At 36.2% G+C, this 19516-nt stretch overlaps 1 protein-coding gene across 1 annotated transcript; it reads left to right on the top strand.

Moving 5' to 3' along the window:
* Positions 1-218: 218 nt before the first annotated feature.
* On the top strand, positions 219-2979 carry KCNA4 (potassium voltage-gated channel subfamily A member 4). The gene has a single exon (XM_081280565.1). The coding sequence runs from the start codon at positions 415-417 to the stop codon at positions 2377-2379; it is 1965 nt and encodes a 654-aa protein (XP_081136691.1). The 5' UTR covers positions 219-414; the 3' UTR covers positions 2380-2979.
* Positions 2980-19516: the final 16537 nt, after the last annotated feature.

The following is a 19516-nucleotide window of genomic DNA, read 5'->3' as shown; positions in this document are numbered from 1 at the left end:
AATATATTTCATTTTCTAGGCACAACTGCTGGCTGTCAGATACTTCCTGCTTTTGAATCTTGCAGCATCATTACCGACCGCATCCCAGACATATTTCCAAATTTGAACATCTATCCCAAAACATAGATGTTCAGGAGATACCAACATTTTCTGACTTAGGTTTGAAGAGTGCTAGGCTGTGTATCTAGACTAGCCAAGCCCTGGAGAGCAATGTTGAATCCCCAAGAAGAGAGAGCATGGGGCGTGCTGATTTAAAAACAGAAAATGCAAAGTTGGACTGAAAATATCCTTAGTCTTCCAAGCAATCTGCTTAAGGGTTCCAAACTTACCTTCATTTGGTGAGAAAAGAAGCTGCCCTATTTTTCTTTCCTCTTCTTCTACAACTGGAACCAGCCATTTCCCACAACCACCACCATGGAGGTTGCAATGGTGAGTGCGGAGAGCTCAGGGTGCAACAGTCATATGCCTTATGGTTATGCAGCCCAGGCCAGGGCCCGGGAGCGGGAGAGGCTTGCTCACTCCAGGGCAGCTGCAGCTGCTGCTGTGGCAGCTGCCACTGCTGCTGTTGAAGGCAGTGGGGGTTCTGGTGGGGGGTCCCACCATCACCACCAGACACGTGGGGCCTGCACCTCCCACGACCCTCAGAGTAGCAGGGGTAGTCGAAGGAGGAGGCGACAGCGGCCTGAGAAGAAGAAAGTTCACCACAGGCAGAGTAGCTTTCCTCACTGCTCTGACCTGATGCCCAGTGGTTCTGAGGAGAAGATCCTGAGGGAGCTGAGTGAGGAGGAGGAAGAGGAGGAGGAGGAGGAAGAGGAGGAGGAGGAGGGAAGGTTTTACTATAGTGAAGATGACTATGGTGAGGAAAGTTCCTACACAGACCTGCTGCCTCAGGATGAAGGGGGTGGTGGTGGCTACAGTTCAGTCCGCTATAGTGACTGTTGTGAACGTGTGGTGATAAATGTGTCTGGCCTACGCTTTGAGACCCAGATGAAAACTCTGGCCCAGTTTCCAGAGACTTTGTTGGGTGACCCCGAGAAGAGGACTCAGTATTTTGACCCTTTGCGTAACGAGTATTTTTTTGACCGGAACCGACCCAGCTTTGATGCCATCTTATATTATTACCAGTCAGGAGGCCGCCTGAAGAGGCCAGTCAACGTCCCCTTTGATATCTTCACTGAGGAGGTGAAGTTCTATCAGTTGGGAGATGAGGCCCTGCTCAAGTTCCGTGAGGATGAGGGCTTTGTGAGAGAAGAGGAGGACAGGGCCCTGCCAGAGAATGAATTTAAAAAGCAGATTTGGCTTCTCTTTGAATATCCAGAGAGTTCCAGTCCTGCCAGGGGCATCGCCATCGTGTCTGTCCTGGTCATCTTAATCTCCATTGTCATCTTTTGCCTGGAAACCTTGCCTGAGTTCAGGGACGACAGGGATCTGGTCATGGCACTGAGTGCTGGTGGGCACAGTGGGTTGCTGAATGACACCTCGGCACACCACCTGGAAAACTCAGGGCACACGATATTCAACGATCCTTTCTTCATCGTGGAGACAGTCTGTATCGTGTGGTTTTCCTTTGAGTTTGTGGTCCGTTGCTTTGCTTGTCCTAGCCAAGCACTCTTCTTCAAAAACATCATGAACATCATTGACATTGTCTCCATTTTGCCTTACTTCATCACCCTGGGCACCGACCTGGCCCAGCAGCAGGGGGGTGGCAATGGTCAACAGCAGCAGGCCATGTCCTTTGCCATCCTCAGGATCATTCGTCTGGTCCGAGTGTTCCGGATCTTCAAACTCTCCAGACATTCCAAGGGCCTGCAGATCCTGGGCCACACCCTCAGAGCCAGCATGCGGGAACTGGGCCTTCTGATCTTCTTTCTCTTCATCGGGGTTATCCTCTTTTCCAGCGCTGTGTATTTCGCAGAGGCGGATGAACCCACCACTCATTTCCAAAGCATCCCAGATGCATTTTGGTGGGCTGTGGTAACCATGACAACTGTGGGCTATGGGGACATGAAGCCCATCACTGTGGGGGGCAAGATCGTGGGGTCCCTGTGTGCCATTGCGGGTGTCTTAACCATTGCTTTGCCAGTGCCAGTGATTGTCTCTAACTTTAACTATTTCTACCACAGAGAGACTGAAAATGAGGAACAGACGCAGCTGACACAAAATGCAGTCAGTTGCCCATACCTCCCTTCTAATTTGCTCAAGAAATTTCGGAGCTCCACTTCTTCTTCGCTGGGGGACAAGTCAGAGTATCTAGAGATGGAAGAAGGGGTTAAGGAGTCTCTGTGTGCAAAGGAGGAGAAGTGTCAGGGCAAGGGGGATGACAGTGAGACAGATAAAAACAACTGTTCTAATGCAAAGGCTGTGGAGACTGATGTGTGAGTCGCTCTCTCCACACTCCACTGCCCTCCCCCAGCATCTTCAAATATATTTATGCATAGAGAGTGCAGTTATGAAAATGAAATATGCAAATGAGTCCAATGCATACAGTAGTACGCCATTTAATGGTAATACATGGCATAATTGTTACTAAACTTGTATTACATATCACATAAAGGATACATCTCGGAGAAGAGGGAGGCTTAAATAGGAGCAAATCTATCTTTATATTTTTTATTAGAATGCAAGAATTTTGCACATTAACTGGAAAGGATGTTAATAGTACAGATGGTTCCATGGAGAGAATGTGTGTGCGTATGTGAGCGTGTGTGTACCTGTGTATGTGTAAGTAAATTGTCAACGTTGTTGGTAATTGTGCAGTGATGGGAAAAGTTGGCATTTTGAAGTATTTACTATGTAAGAACTAATGAATTTGAACAGTCATTTATCAGTGCTTTAATAGCATCTCCTATGTCTTTGGATTCTGTAGTTGTTTTTTAAAAATTGTAAGAATTATTGTGTAGAAAAAAAGAAAGCAAATTATTTAATAGAATATAGGTCACAATTTTATCTTGGATTTAATTAAAGTTTATTTTTAACTGGAAATTAACTTTTAAAAAGGCTGCAGGGGCCTTTAGAAATTGATTATATTTTATTATTAATTTTGGGAAGATATGATAGCAAATGCCTAACATTATGGAATAAATGAAATTGGAGAAAATGTAACAAGTTTTGTTCACAGGTAACAGGACTGGATTTTTTTTTCTTTTGCACTACTTTATATGCTGAAGATTGAGAGAGACTTCATACTGTGAATGTTTACTAATGTAACAGTTCAATGACAATCATTGAAGAATGATTTCTTAGTCTTATTTTATTGTTCTCTTCTTTATGTGAGATTAATGACCACACAGGTAACAACAGCACATGATTCTCTCCAATTTTAAAATCTAAATAACTGATCTACAGAGGGACGATGAAGTAAAGTTTAGCAACTGAATCTTCTGAAATTGATCTGTTACAATGATGCTTCAGAAACAATACTATTTTAAATATTTCTTCTGCCTTTTAAATCCAGAATAATTTAACCAAAGTTAATGCATGCACTGAAAGAATTCTTGAAGAAATACGATGCCCAGCAGCTACAGTGATTATGGCTTAAGATCTTTTTCTATTAAATGTGCAACATAAATGATGGATTTATTAAGTTTATGGGTTTTTTTTTTTGTGTGTGTGCAGCTACAGAGAGCAGAATGGTGGGGATTCACCTCAGATTTTAGTATTAAGTTTGCTCACATGGATGTAAGGAAGTATTTTGTCAAAACATTTGGTTTCATATCACCATCATTATCATCATTATCAAAGGATTTTATGACACATGTAACTGCATTTAACTCAAAATAAGGTATTCTAGAATGTGAGTAATAACTGGTGTTCCACCTTTCCTAAGTCTTAATGGGATGTAAGTTAGAAAACTCAGTGTACATACATTAGAGGCCTCACTCTCCAACGTTTTTTCTATTTTTTTTTTTCAGCTTCTATTCTTTTTAAAATGGTTACCCTGATCCCTGAGCTTTGGGGAAAAAATAACATGCAGACTATTTTAGCACACAATGCATTATGAAAACTGTGAACTAAAAATGAAAAATGACCTAGAATCACTTTTCTCAAACTTTTCTAACCTATGCCATTTTTTGCTAAATTTTACTTCTTCTTTAATAATATTTGAAATTCAAAGTAAATCCATTGTTAGGGTTAAAAGTAGATCCATACTGTTACCCTGCCCTTCCCCCATCACTGAGAAGCAGTTTTCTAGAACTCCATTTGGAGAAGGAGAAACAGCATTCAGCAGATTTGTTTGAATGTAAAAAACAAAGATCAATAATGAACAACAGAGAGTGACAAAACTAGAAAATGTTGTTTATAATTAAGACTCTAACAATGATGTTTAATATATTAGATATTGAGCAAAAATCTAACAAGTGTTAAATGAGAGATAAGGCTATTTGGATTGGTCACTGTTCCTTTGGAAAGGTCACTTAACATCTCTGTACCAAAATTTCTCATTAGTAAAAAGGAAGACACATAAAATTTGTTACATCACAGATTATGGAAAGCGAATGAGAACAGAACCCTTGAAATCTCTGAAATGTTGAGTTTCCTACAAATGCCTATGTTAGGTCTAAATTATTTAACTTTTGCTTAGAGAAAAAGGGTTGTAGAACCCAGGAGCTTCAGATACTTTGTCAGAATACTGTAAAAATAATGGGTTATTTCTTTAATGTTGGTGTCCTAACAAGAAGTTGATTTGCACACACAAGGTGGCTGACTGTTGGCTAATTACTGGAGTTTCTTCTTTTAGGGGGAAGATATCAGTCATATCATGAAATGAGAAGTCACCTCTGAGCCAGGTGCATACCTTTAATCCCAGTGGCTCAGAAGGCTGAGGCAGGAGGCTTGTGAATTGAAAGCTAGCCTCAGCAACTTAGTGAGGCTCTAAGCAACTCTTTGAGACCATGTCTCTAAATAAAATTTTTAAAAAAGGGCTGGGAATGTGGCTCAGTGGTTAAGTGCCCCTGGGTTTAATTCCTGGTACCAAAAAAGGGGAAAAAAAAAAAAGAAAGAAAGAAAAAGTTAATTCTGCATTTCTGCATAAGGGATCACATTCTTATGTCATACCCATGTAGATGAGATTAAATCTTAAAACAATTTAAGGGCTCTCTAGCTTAGGATCTTATTGAGCATTCTATAATGGCAATAGCAATTATGTGATGGTGTTATGTGATGGTGAAAAACTGAAGTTCATAGTCTCTGCGACATTTCCTTTTTAACTGAAAAGTCTATTTGATTATACATATTATATCAATAATTCTGAGATTCCTGAAAATATGTTCACTTAGGAATCCTTTATCTAACATGATTTATTTAGGGTAAGAAAGTCAGAAGTGACAGTCATGGACTTTCAAATCAAATATTATTTGTTGCTAAAGGTATGTTCACCCTTTGCTCCAACCCCTGCAAAATGTATTTATTTCAGAGTGTCTGGATCTTGGCTCTACACTGAGAAGAAAGCTTTTCAGCCCTCAAGACATTATTAGGGACCTCTATATGGAGCATTTCTCTATAGAAGATGTGTGAAGGCAGGACATTGGGGTAACTGAGAATTTTACAACATTCTTCCAAGTTGAAACAATCCAGTGTGGTTTACAACAACTTAGAGAAAATTCCATACTGAGGAAAATGCTCCTCGGGCCTCTGTGTAACTGATTAAAGAAACTCTGTCTTCTAAGAGGCCTCCATACATGTTTGGTTGTGAGACTAAAGAAAATGATGCCAGTTAGAGATCTGGGATCCTTTAGTTGCTTTTCAGATGATAATAAATGTTACACTTTGAGGGTCATCCTAATCAAAATCTTTTCAAGAGTGGATGCATTGTTCTCTTTTGCCAATGTCTGAAAAGGAAGCAGTTATGCCCAACAGTTATGGGGAAGAGAGGAAGAATAAATATTCCTTTTGATTTCTGTGAAAGGGAATTGGTGGGTGCCAGAGGAGTGACAGCTGGTCCAGGGAGTCAAGTGTACTGGCTTGTTAACTGTGGGAAAATCATTTCATCTCCTTGATTCTCAGGGTTCTTTTTTTCTTTTCTTCTTCTTCTCTTTCTCCTTCTGTTTTTTTTTTTAAAGTGTAAAATCAGGATATTACACCACATGATCACTTGGTGCCCTTTAGCACCAAAATTCTGCTATGGAGTTGATGAAAATATTAGACTCCCTTGATATTTCTAAATACCTGTCAAGTCGTATAAGCCTGGATTTTTGAGTTAACTCATAACAGCATAATAGTTTAAAAATATCACTGTTAGTTTAACTGCAGAACCAGGAGTTTGTGATTTTTTTTAGACTGTAAAGTAAACTGAATGAATAGGATGTATCTTGAACCTATTTATTTTAAAGACTTCTAAAGGGAGGGGATTCACTTTATGAAAAAGTCACTCCGTCTCCAGTTGAATACATATGGTGAAAATTGGTAAGTACACATTTTGATTTCTTACTTTATTGTAGTACAGTTCTGTCAGTAGACAGTCTTCTGACCTGTGCTAGAGGACTCATTTATGCTTTGACACATGGAATATATCACAAGGGGGAGTTGCATTCCTTGTCACATTTGTTTTCAAACTGATTACTGAAGCTTTGTGAGAGACTCTCTCCATTAAGTGTGTGTTGAAATAGAACCCACATGTGAATAAGATATAACTAAGAAAAATACTGTAAATTAAGATACATGTTTTCCAGTTTTAAAGCAGCTAATCAATGGAAAATAATTTTTCATTGCATTAGAATAGCTATAACACTTAACCTTCCAATAGAATCAGAAATGGTGTCATCCATTGTTAATTTCCAGGTCTTTGATGAATTTTTAACACTAACAATGCAGCTTGTACTATGTAAAGTGGGAAACACACCTAGGTTGGTTTACATTTTTAATGAGCCTGTGGTGGTGTGCTAACGTGCATAGTGCAGACTGTAACATCCCTTTTTGTGTTTTTTGTGTTTTTTTTTTTTTTTTTTATTGATACAGTTTAGAATGATTACGGGTTGTCATTCAGTGACAAAAGGGCCTGTGCCAGGAACTCTTCTTGACCCAAAAGTCATTCTGAATTCTACAAGGGACATTTGATGTGGAAAAAAGGTACCTCTTGGTTTTCCTGCCTGAAAAGAAACTTGATACTAAGCACGGGTTTTCCAGAAAAATGTAACCATTGTGGTTTAGAGAACCATCCTGCTTTCTAGTATGGGACTCAGCATTCCTGTATGAAAAAAAAAAAAAAAAAAAAAAAAAAAAGGTTGATGGAATGGTTTGCATTCAAGATTGAAGGAAACAGAGCTATTTTATTTTTTTTGCAATAAATGGGAATGTGTACTTCTGAAAAGTAAATTAAGATTAGGACTGTGATATGAGTTTTATTTCTGGCTTGGTTTTCTGTTTCCGTAGCAGTCCTGATTTCTCACAATGTCTTCTTAATAAAAGTATTTATTACATACCTGGTATATGGTCAAATTTGAGATTCAGGAAATATGGTCACCTTATTTAGGGGTAAATACATTAACACCTGGGCATGAGTTGGTTGCTTTGAAAATATTAAGGAGCTGAAGGTATAACTGAGACTCAAGCATCTCCCTTTCAGATCTGTGGGACCAGCTCAGATGTATAAGGAAAATGATGTGATGAGTAAGAAGTCTTGTCACCATCTTGGAAAGCATATTCGCCAATTTGCTGATCATAGTGTTGCTGACCTAGGCTTCAGTTTTTGATACATTTGTTGTCATTGATATTTTGGAAGGAGAATTTGTACTGAGGATAAATGACTTTGGTAGATGATCCATAAATAGTCAACTCTTGTTTTCTGACGTGAATAATTTATTTTGGAGATTATCCATTGCTGTTTTTTCATCTAAGTCTGGCTTTACTCAGGCTCAGAACTTTGTTAAACAGCTTGCTCTGAAGATGTGAAATCTTAAAAAGATAAAGTTGGTACAAAGAAACAGTAAAAACACCAGAATTAGGAAGCCAAGCAAAACCTAACTGGGAAGCTGGGTCTGTTGAGTCGATAATGTCAAGTTCATTAGAACTAAATATGAAGGAATTAAGAGTAGCTTTGTCATAGTTCCTCACCATTAGCAGAGATAGCTAAGAGGTGATTATTGTAATTGATGATGTAAAGCAGAAAAAAGCTACAGAATGAATACATGAGTTACCATCTGCTGTGAAAGTGACAGAAATGGCACTTTAGCAGTAGTTATTAGGAAGAGCTAGTAAATATGGAAGATATACTCTTTTTTGTCAGCTATTGGCATTATGTAGAAATAGATTGTTTTTCACAAATCCATAGATCAAGGGTGTACTTTCAGAATCAAAGAGGAGGAAAACTTTTATCCAAAGCTTCTTAAACTATTGGCTACTGAAGGTTGGTCACCTCTTAAATCAATCAAATCAGTTGAATAAATAGCCCTGTGAATATCAACTAAAGATGAGCCAATGCTGAGCTAAAGAATTATATTTGTTTTAAAAAACTATATTAATATATAATATAGTCATATGTTCATATATATTATGCATTTCTTATTCTGTCTTTGGGAAAAAGATGTATGAGTAAAATGAATGGCCTGAGGTATTGAAAGAGACAACTTAAAGTGAAGTGGGAGTAAAATATTGCCCTTAGCAGGCAGACATATATGTTTTGGAGAAATGGGTGGAATCTAAATATTGAAATATCTTTTTTTACACTTTAAGCTGGACTTTGGTGGCATATAACTACAATGGTATTAGGGCTGATCTCTGAGACATTACATAAGGGTATATAGAGTTTCATTCATAGGACAAAGGGTCAATTTTTATGCTTTATGCAAGATTTTTAAAATTTTTCATGCATATTATTCCCATCATATAAAGGATGCATATAGGATGGAAATTGAACTATATGATCCATACATGTACTTTGAATTCTCAAGAAATAGACTTTCCATCCATTGTACAGGCAAATGCCATGATTTTATTTTCTTTTACTACTGAGTAATATTCCATTGTGTATATATACCAAAGTTTCCCTATTCATTCATCTACTGAAGGACATCTAGGTTGGTTCCAAAATTTAGCTATTGTGAATTGTGCTACTATAAACATTGATGTGGCTGTGTCCCTGTAGTATGCTGTTTTTAAGTCATTATCTTTCTGTATTTTTGTTGGAACTGCTGTTTTTGCCATGCTACAGTCTATAGGATAGAACTGGAATATTAAGAATAGGTTTCCCTTTTTATGACATCCTCATTGGCTCAAGTTTAATTATAGCATTAAAAAGTTTTAGGCTATTATTTTTTGTACATGTATCAATACCTCTCCTAGCTTCTGAGGGCACTCACATACAAAGCCATAAAATAATTGGAAAGTATCATCACTCTTGGAGACCAGGGCTCCGTATTATCCAAGCCTTCTCTATGATAGGGGCCACATTAGTTAACATGGAAAGTGCATGTTATTCTATTTACAAACTCAATGCACTTGTACCTGAATAGATTGATGATTTCCCCTAAGAACACTAATGGTGTTGATAGCACCTGAGTGAGTCTTTTTTTTTTTTTTCCCTCTCAATTGGTAGGGATCATGATCCAAATGAGGCTTTCATTTGCTATCAGGCAGAGTCAGAAATAATTAATGAAGCTCTCATTGGACTGTAATCTATCAAGAGGTGATAGAATCACTAGGGAATGCATCAGGATTTATATTTATTTGTTTCTTTACCATTTCTGGCTGGTATCATTGTTGGCATTACTGTTGGTGGAAGATTTTAATTTTAGGATCATTTTCCTAATATAAGATGACTTTTGATAAAGGCAGGCAGGCAGAGATTCCAAGGATCACATTATCCTATTAGTTTTAGGCATATCCCTGGTTAAATATTTTAAGAAATTAACATAAGATTTGAAGATTGCAATCTATATTCAGAACTATTTATTTAGAAGAAATTTATCCCATAAATTATGATTCATTTATGCAGGTTTCTTGAGAATATAATGGATTTTTTTTGCTTTTCTTTTCTTTTCTCCTGGATTTTCCACACTTTAATTGAATTGGTAGATTTTGTAAAAAAAACAACAACAACAACAAAAAAAACCCTTTATCTCTTAGTAAACCGAGTGAAAGTCTTGGCTATGATTTGATTAAAAGACGACAAGATTGTTTGATAGTCTTTTAAAAAACATTTGCAGTTGATCACTTTAGAAACTGACTTCAGTAAATGTAAATACAACACAGGGGCTTGCCTATGTGCCATGTTAGAGTCTATATGATAGAACAGCAATATTAAGAATAGGTTTTCCTTCTGAGTTCCTAGAAGTGTTCTTGGAGCTATTGACATGTTTCTTCCAGAACTGATCCAGCCAACAACAAGTTAGCAAACAGTTTTTTTTTTTTTTTCTTTCTGTTGGAGCAACAGGGTATAAACAGGATCCAGGATCAGAGTCAGGTGGGAGATAGGCAGAATAGAACAGAGGTGGGCAAGGCACAGGAGTTAGGCCTAATGAAGTCATGACTTTGATGGTGAAACTAGCTGTATCAATCTAAATTTGATAATGCTAAACATTAATTTTGTTAACCCAGCAAATCTGGGAAAGTGAATAGGTATTAGAGTAGGCATAGGTATGTACATGTATCATAGTCCCAAATCTCTTTTGAGGGTACATACAACATCATATAAAGGCTGCTGAGCTTAAATTATTTGTCTTATTAAGGGTAAAACTCACCTTTCCCTTCTGAGAAAGGGTCTCTTTCATATCTTTAAGAGAGTACCACTTGACCACTTATATTTAAAAATTTTCCACCTTAAGCTAATGCAGGATTTCAGTCTAGTGGCGTATTAAAACTAAGACAGAATTAAGCAGCCAATAGAAGCCCTGGGAATGAATGTCAAGAACACGAGCTGTGTGATGTGTTTATGTTGGTTATTGCTGGTGTGCAGTTCTTAGAGGAATGGAAAAATCATAAAATTTGTGCCACCTAATTAGAACTCTGCTGTCAGATGCTCCTTGCTGATTTAGCTGCAGCGACGGCTGCTTCTCTCATCCACACAGAGAAGAGGTGTCATTTCACTACTAGAATCCACATACTTCACAGGCTTCAAGGCAGTGTGAGAAACAGCAGAGAAAGAAAGGGTTAGATTAGATAGATGAGGATAAAGCAACATACAGTATTTTAAGGTGTGAATCATCTTGTGACAGTAGACTATTTTTACTCTCTCAAGGGACTGAGTAGAGTCTTTGGATGGGAGCGGCTCTGTTCAGGAATTACTGTTTGCTTTTTGTATGTCCATGGTATCATTGTTAGAGATCAGTCTAGGATTGCAGGGGCCTAAATCCTGCCTTCTGCTAAAACAAGCTGAAAGTTACATGCTGGAGGCATTTATTTTCAGTGATGAAAAACTGTAGTTGTGTTATAAGCTTTGCAAAAGAGATGAGAAAAAGTCTCCTGACTTTAAAACATTTTATTGCACCTCTGAAAGGATGTCGGAAGGAAATTCAAAGTAGAAGATTCTAGTATAAGTTTAGACCAAATATAAACTTGCTCAAAGTCTATGGAGATCTTATTTTGTTCTTTTGTTTGTTTCTTGTCAATCTTTTTATCCAGCTATTGACTTAAAAAAAAAAAAAGAACATTGTTTTTAGACATGTAAAACACTTGTCTCCCCTACCTTCTCAGCACTGCACCTCATCTAACTTGGCTTTTCCTCAACAAAAGCCCAGATCAGGAAGGATTCTGCTGTCTCCTGTTCAAATTTTCTCATGAAGTGTTTTTTTTTTTTTTTTTTTTTTTTTTTTTTTTTTTTTTTTTGTGTGCAATGCAGGTAGTCATCTTGCCATTTTATAAATCAGGTCATGACAGCACATACCCAGAGAGCTTCTACAGTCACCTGCAATGTGGGTCTCTTATGTTCTGTTATTATGCTAGCTATTTTCTGCCTATTACTGAACAGCTGGGATTTTAGAAACAGCTGGATGATTAGTTGCGTTTTTTCCCCCCCATTTTTCACCCAGATGCTTTATTACTGTGTAGAAACAACCCCAGTGTGGAAAGACCTGGGAGCACAATAGCAAAAATCTGCTCTGGTGCAATTGTTGTTATTAGGAACTAAATTAAGAAAAATAAGGGTAATTTGGACTATTATTTGCTTTACAAACATGTTATAGGATACTGCATCTTCATTTCTATTCCTAGGCAAAGCAGTTGATTCACCAGTTTTTAAAATGCCACTGGCATTGCTCTGCTTTGGCTGTTGCATTTAGGTGCTTAAGGGGACAAGTCTACACATGATAAGACATCACCTGAGTTTTCCATTCACGGCTGGCAAGAGGAACTGACAGAGCCAGCAAGCTACAGTCCTCTCACTTGCCAGAGTCTATTTTTAGGTTGGTCCCTTTGTGACCAGCTTCAACCCTGACTGGAGGGCTTGAAATTCAAAGACAATGAAGTGTTTTATTATGACGATTTTCAGGTTTGGTTCCTTCCCCAGAGCTAAAATTTAAAAAGGGTTTACAGACCTCTTTCCCTTCACCAATTATTCTTTCAACAGATGTTTGTTAAACTGGGGCTAGGTGGCTGGGCTGTGCACTGTGCTTTATCTCTAGATGTACTAAAACTTCAGAGAGCCACAATTCAGGTAGAAGGATTTTCTAGATACAGAAAGATGCATTGTTCTAAATCAGCAGGATTCTTATTATTACCATTGCTTTCTTCTCTTAAATTCTGTATGTGTGAGTAGGTCTACTTTTTACCTGGAGAGTGAGTTGCCAGCCTATCATACTTAAATAATACTTATTGAATACATTCTATCTTGTTTTCTGAAATGTGCTTCTTTTTCCATATGGATTCTTTATAAACTATGTAGTATATGGTCCTGAATCCAACTTGCCAATTTCTTAACAATTTTTTTTTTTGCATGAGCAGTACCAATTAGAGTTTTCAAATAGCAGAATGATTTTATGAAAAATATTTTTCTCTTAATCCATAAGATTTGTATTTCTTTATTTAATAGTATGTGATGAAACTAGAACAAGAGAGAGAGAGAGAGAGAGAGAGAGAGAGAGAGAGAGAGAGAGAGACAGACAGAGGTATGCAGGAAGGGAAAGTAGATCTAACTGAAATAGTAAACATCTGTGAAATAGTAAACAATAATCATATTTTTATCTCAAGGCAGGAATTCTAGGACCATCATTCTTCTGTCCCCACAAAAATATTTTTTATAAAAACAAAACAAAACCAAAACCCATCATCTGTATCCTTCTCTTAGGGAAAGATAAAAATGCTATTGATGTTACATCTACAAATTGTAGCTTGAATAAAACCCTGAGTTTCTTTCTTGAAAAAAAAAAACATTAAAAAAGGTTGTTCTTTTTGTATTTACTTCTATCTAGGCAAGTCAAATGGAATTGCATCACTTTCATGGACAAATGAGGGAAATTGAGGCAAGCTTGAGGACTTTTTCTGAGTGCATTGATCAGATTCAGTGGATATTTGCCCAGGTTTCCATTTGTTTTCAAGACAATATCTGACACCCATCTCTTCGAATTAAAGCTTTCACATTTGAAGTGCAGTTGTAATAGCATTTTTAGCTGCATATACTACTTTTACTTTCTTAAGAACTGTTCAGACTTCCCCTTGTGAAATATATCTTAAGGACTACCTTGTTTGTTTGCTGAGTGTTTCAGAACCTACATTAGAGTCTCTGGATTTGAGTCTTCATTCAAGCCAAGCAAACATTATCTCTAATTGAAGTTGCTTCTGCTTGAAGCCAAAACAATTTGTCCAGTCAGTGAAGAAAAAAAAGAAAAGAAAAGAAAAGAAATCCAAGTTGATTGTCTGGCACTGTGAAACCATTTATTCAATTCTGCTTCATTAAAGCCATTAGATTATAAAACATCCTGGATTCTTTTTAAATTTGGAGATTTTTCAATTTCTATCTATTCTGTCAGGGAAATATCTTTAATTGTAAAACCATTTACTTGTGGAATTTTTATTTTTTCACTTTAGCAAACTGCAATTGTTCCTTGTGCCTTAGAAATATGACATTTTGAATATGAAATGCAAATGAAGCCATGTTTTATCTGATTTCTTAAAAATAAGACATATTTTCTTACATAACTTTTCACAAAAGTATTTGTAAACTTGAATTATGTAGGTAAGCCTAAGTTAGCCAACACAGAGTTAATATTTGAAGCCATTTAGACAAATCACTGAGATGCTCATTAGTATTGTATGAAGGAAGAAATGGCTTACAAAGTTTTTTACATATTGGAAATGGGAGATGGAGGGGAAGGAATTAATTTACAGGTTCTGAAACAAACTGAAAGTATTGGACAGCAGGATGTTCTGTGTGATTAATTCAGAAGTCCTTTAAAAGAAGGCAAATTCCGCTTAAAAATATATTAGAATTTTCTTCATCCAGCAGAAAGTGTAATTTAGAAATATGATATTATATTATATTAAATAGATTGCATTCTGAGTTATAAAATAAATTTACATCATGTAACATTATCCCTATTTAGGGCATATATATTTTTATTTTTAGGATAATAGATAGCCTAAGAGGCTTTGCATGAATACTTGCAGAATACAGTTTGACAATTTCAAAGTCTGTCTCCCTTGAAGAACAGTTTTATTTTCACAAAAAAAGCCTCTTTATGTACATTTGAATATAAATATAGGATCTAACTTTGTTGAATTATATTTTAGATCTTAGCCTTGTCATTTGGCTCTAGATTTCACTTTTTCTGGAGTCAAATGGACAGTTTCCATGGCACTAAGTAATCATTCATTAATTACTTCAATTAGAGGTATTAAAAATTGTATTAAAAATAGGAGGAACTAATAATTCATACAGATTGACCCCCTAGGGAAATTACCACACAGAGCAGACATTCTCCTTTCCACTGGACATGTAAAGCAATTTCTCAGCAATTACATTTTTCTGCTTTTTTAAAAAAGTTCAAACACATTATTTCACTAAACACTGCATTTATTACAACCTGGTCATTCACCAAAACCTGACCATTTGCCATGGCAGAGTAACCTCTTGATCTCCATAGAATACTATTAAAAGCATCTAATAATAAAACACCAGAAGAATGGTTTCATGGCAGGTATTCAAAGACAGTATTCTAGGCAACTCCAGAGTATTTAATAGAAAATATAGATAATATAAATGATTAATTTCACTAAAGAAAAACCAAAACCCATGTTCTTAACAACTGAATGTTTCCATAACTCCAATATTTTAAATCACATTATTGCTGAATGTTAATTATCAGCAAATGATCAGATGAAAATCTGGGAATGAGTTGGAACAGTGGAGAGGATTTTTCTATTAAATATAATATTTTAATTTTGACACATTCTACTCCTACAAGAAAGTCTTAATTATAAGTAATTCTTGGTTTTCTAACTAATGGACCTCAAGAGCATGAAGCTCAAGGTCAGATTAATCATAAATAAGTATAATTTGCCTTTGTGTAGTTGTGCTAGAGATTGTAACAGAAACCTATTAGATTATAATTGGTATAATTTTGGCCTGAAAAAATTGTATTTTTGTAATTTGTTAATTTCCAGGGATGCCTGGGAAGTAAATACAGCTAGCTTCGAGTTGTCTGATAGGCGGACATTGCTCTAGAGTTTGCTACTCCTCATCTCCACTAGTGCTATGAACATATTTGTACTTAACACTTTTTTTCCCTTATTTTTAAATTATTTCTTAGATATTCTAAGCATGTGAATGTTTAATTTTTTCTTGTGTTATTTTTGAAATGGTGATTATGTGGCACCGTAATTTTGGAAGAGAGATTTGGGTTTTTTTGTACTTTGGGACACTTTGGTTGATGGTTCGTGTCTAAATCAAGACATGCATATTGTTGCTCCTAGACTGGACAAAATGGTTAATGTAGGAGTCTTAACCATGTGAAGTGCTTTAAAGAAGATTCATACAAAATGGGGAAAAAGTGTAGTCATTTGTATTTATGCTAGTGAAAGACTGGTTTCAACCTTAAATTGGCTTGTGCTTCAAGCATTTCAGCAATTTGTAAGATGCTCTCAGAGCATTTCTCTTGTGCCTTTAAACTGATGAAGCTGACCAAATTATTCACCAAATTATTGACCAAATTATTCATCATTTTTTATGGATGCTGTGTAGTGACTTTCATATATTTTAAATAAGTGCTACTGAAGTATGTTCATCTTCTGATAATAATATAGTAATATGATAAGATATAATATTCAATAATGTAATGATCACATGTGACCATGATGGCATAGAATCACAATATAAAAGAATAAGTTATTGTAATTAAGGCCAATGGAATTATTTTAAATATTTTTATAATAATATTATTATTACATTATTCTTAATATGTAAAAGAGAGAAGAGGGGAGAAAAATGTTTTGTTATGCCAATTGTGTCTAATTCATATTTCTCTCTGCATCTTTATCCTACCTCATTATGATTGTAACATTTATAATCTGAGTTGTGTTTTTCCCTGCATATAATATCAGTTCCTTTTTTTTGTGTGTTGCTACATGTTTTTTTAAATTTTTTTGCTCAGATTTATTTTGACTATATCCCATCCATGATGTGCATGATTTTATTGTTCCTTCCAGTATGGTTGATATTTTTCTAAATTGCTTTACTTATTTATCATAAATAAACTGTGGTGAATATCTACATTAATATACTATTTAAATTTTTTTTTTTTTACTATTTTTAGGCTTGTTTCCCAGAGGAAGTTGCTCATTTTTAAATAAAAAGGATTTTAATCTTAAATGATATTGCATTATTTTACAATATAATGTAATATATTAATAATGACTCTAGTGGGGCAAGAAATAACTTTGGAAAATCATTCATTTGCTGTTCTCTGCAGTTTAGCAGCATTAATCATTTAAATATTATCAATAATGTAGTGCCTATATGTTGACCTTAGCTTTGCCTATTCATATAGCAAATTGTTTTAGATGATAAATGTTCCTTGAACCCCTGATGACAATGTAATTCATATTAGCTTTCTGCTTTCTCATTGTAAGCAGACTCCCGTACCTTTTCATTTGGCTCATGGAGATCAGGCTAATTATCTCTCTCTCTTTCCTTGTCTTATCTGAAGGTCCAGTGGTTCAGCCTTCAGCTCTCTGTTCTCTCTTAACTCTATCATCACTTAAGTCCCTGATTTGTCCTTCAGAAACTTCATGTCCTGAATTACCTAATCTCTGTTTGACTTGTCAATAGTTTCATAGTAATTCCCCTATGAGATAGTTCATAACTAGACATGGGTTTTATCTCATTTTCTCTTTTCTCTTTACTTTCTTTTTCAAGTTCTTTTCTTCATATTGGGATAAGTTTCCATGAACTTTCTAATTCAATAGTGAGAGTCCCATGGCAATCGGGAAACACTGCTTGCTTTTTTCTGCTCACCTTCTTGGAATTGGAAGATCTTTTAGAGGAGCTGAAGACTGTTCAGATCAAAGCTTGATAGCCTGTTTCCTAGTAAGAGAGTTGAGCTGCACAGACCACTGAGTTTTAAGGAGAATAAATGTTATGTTATTGTAAATATCTCTGGAAATAATACTGTTCATTTCTGGGCATGCCAATTCCTGCTCTTGAAGAATGAACTCTATTTGCCTAACTTCCTGGGATCAACGTTTTATTTTATTTCATTTTCTTTTTCTTTACTTTTTGATACTGGGCATTGAACCAGGGGCACTTTACCACTGAGTCACATCCCCAGCCTTTTTTTTTTTTTGGAGGGTAGTGGGAATCAGAATTTTGCTAAGTTGAGGCTGTTCTGGAACTTGCCATTTTCCTTCCTCAGTCTCCTGAGTCACTGGAATTACAGGCGTGCCCCACTGTGCCCAGCTGGGCTTAATATTTTAATGAAAAAAAAATGGGAGAAAAGGGTCAAATAATCTTTGTTGTTGTAAAAATAATATTTTCAGCTTATTTTTTCAGATCTTCTGAAGGATTTCTGGAATTAACAAAACAAAACAAACAACAACAATAACAACAACAACAACAAAAAAAACCCTTTTCTTATTCTAAGCTCTGAGCTCCCAAGTTCTTACTAATTCTTATTATCTGCTTCTCTTTGGGATTGCCAATTTGGGTCAATTGATCCAATTCAAATAAAGCTTGTCCCAGTTATTCCTGGAACCACCTCTCAAAAAACCAGGAAGACATTGTAGAAATAAAAAAGTATTTTTTTTTCTTTTAAGGATTTGAGTCAATTTATAATATCTTGTAGAAACAGCTTGCCAACAATATTTCTTGTACTTATATCTTGCTTGTTGAACAGAGGGGTCTTGATATCTTAAATCATAACTATGAGATTTTAGGGATTGTTTACTTCAATAAGGAGGCAGTGAAGGAAGGAACTGTTACTTAGGTTTTCTTTTTTAGAATGGGGGATTAAACCAGGAGTACTTTACCCCTGAACTTTATCTTCAGCCTTTTTTTACTTTTTATTTTGAGACAAAGTCTTACCAAGTTGTCCAGGCTGGCCTTTATCTTGCAATCCTCTTGCCTCAGCCTCCTGAGTCACTTGGATTACAAGCATGTGCGGCTGCTGTTTCTCAGTTTCTAAATAACAAATGAGAAAATAAAGAAATTAGAACAATTTAGCTTGTTAAATGAGATAGCTGTGTTATTAAAAATGCTTCTACTTTTCCTGCCTCATTGGTTGTGTTGGGGGTTGATTTTTGTGCATTGGCTCAGCTATACCAGTTGTTAAATTTTGGGATGCATCCGTGTTGATTAGTAGCAAACTGATGCTACAGAGTCCACCAAGTGCTCCAAGGTCTTCATACCACCCAAGATCCAGGAATTAAGGACTAAACTCCTCAGGGAACTGCAGGAATCTCCAAAACTCAGCTCTAATGTAAATTCATGTTTTATCCTAATTGCTCACACTTTACAATACACACACACACACACACACACACACACACACACACACACACAGAGTTTTGTTTTGCTTTGTTTGTTTTGGTTTTTAAACATCACTTCTGATATGAGAACAGTCTTCAGGCAATCCAGTAGCTCTAGAATTTGAGTTTTGGCACTTGTGGATTCAATTTCTAGTTCTGAAACCAACTTTGACTTCCAACCTTCTAGATTTATGTACTTTGACTATGTCTCAGTCTATCCATCTGCACCCTGGATCTATTGAAACCAGCTCATAGGCACTTTACAAATTCTAAATTCCCAGTTAGAATTTGTAAAGTGCCTAAAGGTGTTAATTATAACAAATTGGTTAGCATGTCTGTCCATGAGCCATTTCTAAGTATCAATCCACTCTCAAACTTAGCAGTTTACAATTTATTTATTAGTTATGATTTTGTAGGTTGACAGTTTGGGCTGGGTGGAGCTGGGTGGTTCTTCTGGGATCATCAGAGATCCCACATGTGGCTGTACTCAGCTGGCAGGCCTACTCCTGGGTGATTTATCCCAGATGGCCTCAAACACACATCTGGAAATTGATGGAGTAACCAGTCATATATCTCCAGCATCCAGAGGGAGAGCCTGGTCTTCACCTGGCAGCTGGGTTCCAAGAGCAGT

Source organism: Spermophilus citellus (assembly GCF_964194105.1).
Source record: "Spermophilus citellus genome assembly, chromosome: 2".
Lineage (NCBI taxonomy): Eukaryota > Metazoa > Chordata > Mammalia > Rodentia > Sciuridae > Spermophilus > Spermophilus citellus.
This window is presented reverse-complemented; position numbering and strand designations above follow the sequence as displayed.